Raw genomic sequence first — 9773 nt, forward strand, 5'->3', positions numbered from 1 at the left:
CACTGTTTTATTTCCATTTATTTCCATATATTTTCTCTATTTTTATTTCTATTTTACTACAATATTGCCTAGAAGTAAACGCAAATGCATGCACACGTTTTAAGAATCTCAGTATGCTTTATATTTCTTGTTTCTAAATACTGTGCTCTCCTCTACGTTATTATTCAAATGTATGCTGAATCTTAAAAATAACATGGTAGGAATAAGTAAACTCTGAAAATCCCTGTTATTTGATTTAGTCTCCTTGCAGATCTCAGGAAGAAACCAGATGAATAAACTCTGGCCTCCACACTTCTAACACAGTCAGAACTTCAGAAGGCTTACAGCTCCCAAACTGTAATAAAATCTTTACAATGCTATCCAAAATACCCCATCATTTCATACAATTTGTGCTATCATGCATACCGACTGAAATTGTAGTTCCAGATAACAGTGCTATCACTCTGTCATTGCAATTTAAATATATTTTTTCAAAAGTAAGATACAACCTGCATCTTGATATAAATTAGAAATGGATGAGTATTAAGAGGACAGCAATTTCTCGGTACCCAAAGGCAGGAAGGACAGTACCTTATTTATGTAGTTACATATCACCTGAATAATACCCGTGGGGTGTCTGTGCTGGTTATTACAATGCAGAAACCACTCTAATTTTTCTCCCTCTTTGTATTGTTCCCCAAATCCTCAGAAACAGTAACATGTTTATAAAGGTGGGTGTTTGGTTTGCCTCTTAGTAATAACACGGTGCTTTTAAGACCAAATCTGAAACATTTGTCATGTATTAAGCCATGAATGTGCCAAAATAACTGTTATATTAATATATTTGGCAGATAGCTTTTGTTTGATAGTACCCAAATTATTGGTTTGCTCTAATGTCTCTTGTGTGAACACTATGAATGTCAGAGTCTTAATAATCATTAACTGGTGGGGAAGAAAATAAAGTATGGTGTATTTTTCCCAACCAGTCTCTTGTGTTCCAATATTTTGTCAGGTATGTTGATTCTGAATGGCCAGATAAACAAGGAACATTTATTTGTTGAGTACTAATGTTGGGTTAAAAATACCAGAATAGAAACTTGAGGGTATTAGCCCTACTTAGAAAACAAACTCCTTTTGAGTTAGACAGAATTTTGCGGGCTAAAATATGCAGAAAGCATAAACCTAGTCAAATGCAGACCACACATACAAGATGTATGCAAAACTTAACTCTTGTTGCACTTGAATACTGACACTATATAGCTTTTATTACCCATCCCAAAGTAACCCTTTGATTAGCAGTTTAAATTATTCAAAAGTAGCCTTTTTAATGGATCTTAAGTGATGCATAGTCCTTGCGCTGGCTCGGCACACAGAAAGTGTTTCTTAAAGCTTCATGAATATTTGCAGCAAACAAATGTGAAATCTTCACAGAAGCAGGTATTCATCCTCAAAGTGCCTGCACCCTCAATTAGCCAGAGAACAGCGACAATAGCAGGTGGCGTAAGTGACAACTCACAACACATCTTTAATTTTGACTGTCTCATGAATTCATTTTCTGAATGTTATTCAAGTAATGAACACACTGGAGAAAATCTGAACCTGCACACGATTATTCTGTGAACAGAAGCAGAGTCTGCTGGAGAAATTGGTGGGAATGACTAACAGAGCCTTCCTGGAAATAAACTCGTTAGAACAAAAAACTTCTATTTGGACTTTTAGTTGATGTTCTGCATATTTATTTAAATCAAGAATATTCAAGTTTGTGAATCAAGTAAAATTAAAAATGCAAAAATTATGTGTCATCTGCATATTACATTACATGGTATAAACATTGGTTGTGGCAGTACTTCAGTCGGTGTATCTTTCAGCAAAAAATAGCAACACTAATGCAGAGGTATACTACTAACAGGTCTTTGAAACATTAAGCTTGTAAAAAATCTAGCTGCTTTCTCAATTAAGCATTAACCACCCCAGGTTAACCCAAAACTTGCACCAAAATCTGTGATGTTCATGGATTGACTAACAGTCCTACCAGCATGAAACAAAATATAATTGAACATCTTAAAGATTAAAAAAGGAATGATGGAGAGATAGGTTAAAATGATGCGACAAAAAAGGCCACTCACAATTGTAGATGCTTAAGTAAGTGCAAAATAGTAAAATATTTTACAAAACTGAATATCCAAATATCAACAAAAGAATAACCGAACTTCTAGATATACAATTTTCAGAGTTTTTCGTAAAACTTTGAGGCTGGATTTGAGATTATGAAAAACTTGGAATAATTAAAATTTTGCTAGTTTGATATTTGAATCATCTTCTTTTCCCCCATCAAAATCAGATTTACTGATGTGTTAGCACTGAAAGAGATAATAATCTTTTGGTTGTCAGTGCTTTTTTTTCTGCTTTTTTCGATTTGGATTGTAAAGAGTAGCATTTAGTTGTTGCATTCCACACTGAAGTGCTTAGGACGTGAAACAATTAATTGTCGGAAACAAAAAAAAAAAGAGTGAGAACTGGGAAAACAGCTATTTTGAAAATATTAGTAAGAAGCGACTTTTCTATATAGGGCAATGTGGTTATGCATTTACCAAGCTCCCTTCTTGAAAACATTATAAAATGGATATGTACATGCAAGTAGACTAATGAAGGAGTACATTATGCATTTTATACTGTTTTCCTACATTTAAGAAAGTACGAATGTCTTATGAAGCCTCCTCAAAATGATGAAATTAAAACTCGCTATAGAGCATGCATACCTTAAGAGTTATTCTTCATCCACTTCTGCTACAAATTGTGAATGGTGTTCTGGTGACTTGCTGTGTGTTTTGCTTAGATGAAGTTTTACTGCATGTTTGCTCGCAAATGTCCGACAGCACAACTTACATTTGAACTTAGAGTCTGTGTCCTCTTCCCCAGCTATTGTTTCAGGAGACCTTTGAACTGAAACTCTGGAGATTTCTTGCTCTACCTTGGTTTGCTGCTCCACAGCCAGCCTGTTCATGTCTTTCATTTGGAAACCTAGATGAGATTCTAAGTGGCTAATGTAAGTAGATGGGGTTCGAAACTGAGATGCACAGTCGCTGCAATAAAAGACTGGATGTCCTTTGTCCATGTTTTTCAAAAACTTTGTTCCTCCGGTTTTCCTAAGCTGATACTTGACATTTGCCAACCAATGGCTGATGGTGGTCATTGACAGTCCAGTAAATTTTGAAATCTGCATGCGCTCTTGTGGGCCTAGATCCGATAATAAATATTTACCTTCAGATGTCTGGAAGAGGCTGGAAGCAAACTGAGCTTGCAAAATGAGAAGATGCTGAGGGTTCCAGTTTGACTGTCTGCCCTTCCTTTTGTGCAGAGTGGAGACTTCTGTTGAGACATCCTCGAAGCGCCGGACATCTATTTCCAATTTCATAGATGGGATTCTTGAAGATGCAGCAGGTTTTGGTGTAGTAGCTTTGGGAAGAACTTTGACCATGTCAGCGATGTCAGACAAAGCATGTTTCTGAGGGGGTGAAGTACAAGATTGTGCTTGAGCTGACTCAGCTTTCTTGCCTTTGGATTTGGTCAGGTCAATAGGCTGATCATTGTTTTCAAACAAATACTGCCTGGACACACTTGCAGGCTTTGGTGGGGCTGGAGCAGGAGACAAAACTGGCTTCTCCACCATATTTAAATTAGGCTTGTGGAACATAGGAATTGTGCTAGAGCTGGGGCTGGGGTTGGACTGAGGCTGTAAAGGCTCAGTGGCTTTGCCCAAGTGATTATTCAGCACTGACTGCAGCGCACTGAGAGGGTTGACACAAGGCAGCTCAGACAAATGGTTGGCAGCAGCACAACCATTGCTAAGAGAAGCTGCTGCTGGTTCCTTGAGGACTGGTTTTTCTTTTCCGCTGTCCTCTTTGATTTTGTCTTCCTCTTTCAAGGGACACGGTTCTGTCTTTGGCTCCACAGAGGCTTCAGATTTGAGGAGAGGTTCTCTCTCGCTGTGGTTGAGTGAGGCAGGCTCAGCCTGGGCATCCTCTTTAGCATAGTCCTTTTGTACCTCCTCCTTGTCATCGGTCTCCTTCTTCACTTGAGTGCACTGGGCCACATTTGCTGAGATGGGGACCAGAGGCATGACCTTCCACTTTGGAGCTATGGGCCTCAGTTTATTCGTGATCGTTGGCCTGATTTGCAGTACCTGAGAACCCACAGGCAGAGACGGCTTAGCTCCTTCTGAGAGCTGATAAGCTGCATGGATGCTGGGATACGCACTCCAGCTGGGGGCTCCATTTTGAGCTTTATTGATGGCTGTTGTGACAGTGTTCTCCAAGGACTTTAAAATATCCCCACCACCCTTTGAACCATCTTCCAAATCTTCTTCTCTGAGGTACTGATATTTCATTGTGGGATCCAGTGGTTTCTGAAGAGTGTCTTCATACTCCTCAGTTTTTACTGCTTTCTCATCTTTGTTTGCATCATCAGCTTTATCTTTTTTGCTTTCTTTTTTTAGTTCGGAGGTGGGAGCTATGCATTCTGAAGACGATTTACTGGTTGATTTTGAAACTGGGCTGTCACCGGCTGGTGCTTCAGACAGTGATTGCATTTTTTCCACAGCTAAAGGATCCAGAACAAGTTGTTTTCCTTTCTTTGAAGCTGAACTCGTGACTTTCAAGAAATGGCCAGTGACCATCATGTGGGTCGTGAGCTGCTGCAAGGTATCGTGGGAACTTCCACACTCCATACACTTCAAAATCTGGGATTTGCAGGCCTCAAACTGCCACGTGTAGCTGGCGCCATTCTGGTAGCCATACCGGTTGTTAGATGATAACTGCAGGTTCGCATTCTTCTGAGGAGAAAAAGTATCTGAGAAAGACCCCGTTGTGGAATCGGGGGAACAAGGCCTGTTAACATCAAACACACGTTTCTTTGCTGGAGTGACCATTTTTGAAGAAATGGTTGGGACCGGCTCCTTCAAAGGCACTTTTTGGTAATGTTTTGTTTTTATCATATGAACACTCAGATCTTGAAGGGAATCAAAAGAGTCACCACAGAACATACATTTCAGAACTTTTTGTGCATCTTCCTTGTCCATGTCCTGAAAAGCCCTTTTTCGGGGCTTCGAGTAACTGGTAGGTCTGTGCTTGTCCTTTTTATGGTTGTCATCTTGGTAGTGACCTGTCTCATTCATATGAACCGTTAGTTCTACCAGCGTGTCATAGGCAGCGCTGCACTGCCGGCACCGAAACCGGCTGGCGCCCGTGAACACAGTTCCACACATTTTGCTGCTCTGTCTGTAGAGCTGGACTGAGCTGAACAGATTGGGTTTCGAGACAGGTCTGGAAGGTAAATTCTGCTGCAAGCTTTTCGACAGTGCGTCTTGGTGCCAATCAAAATCAGCTTTGTTCCCTCCATTTCTGTTGTCACAACTCCTCTTTTCAGAGTTAGACAACTTGAAACCCAGCCCCAAGCCTGTCCAGTAAGAGTCTGACAGTATGTTGGCATAGACCGCTGTCATTTTATCCATGCAGTCGTGTGCTTCATTCTGGGCTTTGGGATGGGTGCTGGTTTTTGGGTCCTGTGGCTCTCTAGAGCAAATGCTTTTAATATCAGCCACATGGTCACTACCATCACTTAGCAGTGATTCATTTTCTGCATCCTGGTTAGATACATGACTGACAGGGGAATTCTGGTAACTAAAGTTCCCTTTCTGCTCAGGACCCACTTCATGTTCCTCGTCGGTGCCAGTGTCATTGCTGCCCTGGAGTTGAGCAGTTGAATTGTTGTCGTCATCATCTTCTTCCTCCTCCTTTATATCTTCCTCTTCCTTTAAATCTTCCTCTTGGACATAACCTAAAATGTAATGTCAATATATGAAATAGCTTGTTTAAGGAGAATACTACCGTTCGAGATTTCTAGTTTCAATATGCATTTTTTTACCAGATTTTGTTTTAATCTACAACTTTATTGCCTGATAGTTCTGAAAGTGAAAAATTCAAAATAATGTCTCCTTTTGTGAAGGTTGTTGCATTTTATTGGCAGATGACCATAATTCGTTATAACTGCCAGAGATTCTGACTTAATAATTTTCCTGTCATGGGAGTATAATTCTAACTGTCCTGGATGGGACAGTTGGGAAATTCATACGTAAGAATTTAAAGTTTATATTAAAAGCTTCAATTCTATCAAATTGGTTTTAGCCTCAGTGAAAGGGTAGAATTGGCAAGGAACAGAAGAAAAATAACTGCCATAATCTTCCTTGTTCATACCATCATCTAGGTACAGTAGCCTTTTGCCATTTGATCACCTAAAAATGCACTTTACAATGTACACAAATAATTTACATGTCAACATACAACATCTGAAAGTGCTAATAGGCATAAGTGGAACTCTTTTGTTTACAGAAGTAATGTACTGTATACCATAAAAGCAAATTGTGCTTCAGCAAAAATAAATCCATAAATTTCAGGGCAAGAACCCGTGGAAGCTACAGAAGAGTATTAGGATATCACAGAGGTAGGCTAAAGTTAACTGTAAAACTGGAAAAGTAGAACAAATACAGAAAGATATTCCTTGACAAATTAACTATTTAATTAATAAGATGAAGTTGATACTGGGAGAGTTGTAAATTCTAAAATTAATTAAGGAATTCAGGTGTTCTTCTCTGGCCTTATATCAGCAGTAATTCTGCCTGAGTTACATGAGATAACCTGGGTAAAAACAGATTAAAGAATTACAGAAGTGGATTTTTTGAATTGGCTGGGTGAATTGGCTCCATTGCATCCAGTGGATAAACTCACAATGACTCAACATAGTCAGCAATTCACTCCCAGACCCCCACAAGAAGGGATGGAGCAGAGCGAGTTGTTCAGGTATGTCTTAATATAATCTTGGTGTAAATTTTTTTAACAGCTACTGCAAAGCTGTTACGCACAGCGCAAGCAGGCATTGAAACAAGTCACCGTTATTGACAGGCACTCATTAAAACTAAATGTGGATTTCAGAAGCGCGATTCTTCGTAGGAGATAAGATGATGAGATCTTCCAGTGAGGTGAAACATGGTGCTGCTAACCCCAGTGACTGCATCGCAGTCTCAGGAGTACTTTGTTGTGTTTTCTACTTTCTGTATCAGGTCAGTATGTAAAGAATGAATACATACCAAAACACCCAAATCAAAGCTGCCCTTAAAAATAACTAGGCAAAAATAAAATAAAATTCTAGTACTCATAACTGTGAAGTAACCCTAACAGCTCAGAAAGCACAAGGTAAATGAGCCTAAAAGTGTTATTTGTTTAAAATCTAATTCCTACCAATATTCTGAGAAAGGCCGTTTTATGGCTCTTTGAGAACCTGGCTCATTTTGCTCCCTTGAATTTGGTACTTTCTGCACAAATTATATCCTTTTAGCAAATAAAAAACAATGGGCAGAAAAGGTAGAAGCATTTTGATTAATGTATGGAAAAGGCTTCCACATTTTTTTTCAGACGCGTTTCAATTTTTCAATCTATTTGCATGCATATCTCACCCCTTCCCAACACACATTTATCATCAAGCCACAGAGATGAACCACAAGTAGAGAAACTGTTTCTGGATGAAGCTGCAATATGAGAAGAGGGAAACAATGGCTTGCTCTATGCATGGGCTAAGAAACCCACCTAAATCGTCTTTCCTATGCTCTTCCCACAGACAGATCACACAGACTTAGAGCTGGGCTTGGCTTACTCCAGGGGTGACACCAGGCTATGAGAAAACGACCTGGACATCATTTTAGCACAATAAAATAATAATTACATAGTAGTAGGAACACTGTGCTCTTCAGCAGACGCTTTCAGTAAAGAAGCTAAAGATTAGATATTATGTGTTAAATACTAAAAAGTAAGCCCTCTACTAGTGTGTTGGGATACAGCAAATATTAGTAGCCCCATTTACAGATGATCAGACTGAGGTAGGCAGCAAAGACAACACTAAGAACAAAACACGTTTTCCTCCTCCTCAACTTTTTCCCCAAGAACCAGATAATACTCTCTCCATGCTCCTTTTCGAGCTCATGTGTTGTTCAGGGGGACAAGGAGAATGGAGGAACACGGAGGCGGCAAAAGCTCCTACACGTCATGAGTAGTGACCTTGTTAAACAAGCAGCGTGAACTGATGAGCAGGACTGCCATGGTTCTCACGGTGTTAGAGACACTGCACGGCGTAGGTAGCGACGCTGGCCCCTTGCCAGGATGTATCACAGTGCCAAGCATATTACACTGAGCAAAACAAAAATAAGGAGGGAGTCCAATGAAGGAATCAGACAAAACAGACAACAAATAGCATTCACACAGTTTTGGGTCGGTGCAAATTGGATTCTCCAGCCCAGCACCAATTCTTTGAATGCTATTAACCCAGTTTTCACCAGAAGGTATTTTTCTTTCCTTTGGAAGATATATAAAGTAGCTTTTTCTTCACAATGTTGATTGTCCTTCTAAAACAATTTACTAGGAGAAGAGGTGCAAGACAGCTGCATATCCCCCCACAGTACAGATAGAATTTTCTGCTTAATTAGTCATTGACATGTTTACTACAACCTTTACAGAAAAGTAACTCTTGCTGAGAAATCCTCTTTTGTTTTTCTGTGTTTGTATAGAGAGTCAGTCATATAAAAGTGTGTAAGCAACTTATTGGAGAGCATCACCAAAATTTCACAAAACCATCAGTTAGATCCATTTTAACAGTTCGGGGTTCTGGGCAGCTTTGAAAATGTATTTCAGTACCCTACTTGTAAAACCATTTCTGTTTATGTAAATGATTTAAATTGCTGTGGGCATTTTAAGGACAGTGGAGACCTCTTCTGTGCAGACAACCTAGGATACAAGAAATACACGTGTCCTTCCAAGATAGGATCTCGTTGGAGATGAAGTTTGATATGAACTGATGTAGCTATTTAACAGAAATAACATTAATTTGAGTGGACTCTGCATTATTTATTTTATTAAGTAGAGGGTGTCTTAAGCCTATACACCCACACACTTTAAATGCAGTGTCTGTAATAAGTAGCATAAATTTTGCACGTCATACTTATGTCCATATAATAAATTGTTGAGTGACCTGTTCTCTTCCCATCAGTTCTCCCTCAGGCTTATTTTGACATTCCAAACCTCTGAGATGCTCATATATAGCTGTCTTACAGGGGAAAAAAAAAATAAATTAAAGAAATCCAAACTCGGTAACCAGATGAATGCTTCCCCTTTTTCCCAGATGAGATTTTTTCCCATTGAAATTAAGCAGGCGCAGGCAGAGACATGAGATGGGCATTGTGCAGTCCTGAAGAAGCGGGGACTGAAATTTCACTATCCTCATGAAGACTGGATAAACCTCAGCTGCTTCAGAGCATTGAATGGAAGCAACTTCTGGCTTCCTAGATGGAAATACAGTATTTGGTTTAAGTGCTGCCTGATCCCAAGATAGCATATGTAAAAATCATGACATCAATAAGGATAATATTATCATATGGATAATAATCACAAACGCAATTCTTAAATATATTTCTACAGAGTAACTAAAAGGAAACAGGTCCAGTTAATACACCTGCAAAAACTCTTCTTTGAAGTTATGGGTCTAAAACCATCCACATTGACCTTGAAGCCTTGACCCTACTGCACAGACAGCACTGAGCCAAGCTCCCAGCGATGCTCAATCCAGCACTGACCTTCAGGCTCTTGCACCTCCGACTAACCTGTAACATGCAACACATTATACATCACTTCTGACCTTGAATTGTAGAGTGTGAATACATCTTCTTTTAAAGAGCTCATTCTGATGGTTAGCTT

At 39.4% G+C, this 9773-nt stretch overlaps 1 protein-coding gene across 1 annotated transcript; it reads right to left on the reverse strand.

The window, feature by feature from the left end:
- Positions 1–2746: 2746 nt before the first annotated feature.
- Positions 2747–5814, reverse strand: TSHZ2 (teashirt zinc finger homeobox 2; the record flags this gene model as incomplete). Its single annotated transcript, XM_009876488.1, has 1 exon — positions 2747–5814. A coding segment is annotated over one exon (3068 nt), but the record flags the coding sequence as incomplete, so codon positions are not given.
- Between the last annotated feature and the right edge of the window lie 3959 nt (positions 5815–9773).

This window comes from Apaloderma vittatum, unplaced genomic scaffold, assembly GCF_000703405.1.
Source record: "Apaloderma vittatum isolate BGI_N311 unplaced genomic scaffold, ASM70340v1 scaffold23479, whole genome shotgun sequence".
Lineage (NCBI taxonomy): Eukaryota > Metazoa > Chordata > Aves > Trogoniformes > Trogonidae > Apaloderma > Apaloderma vittatum.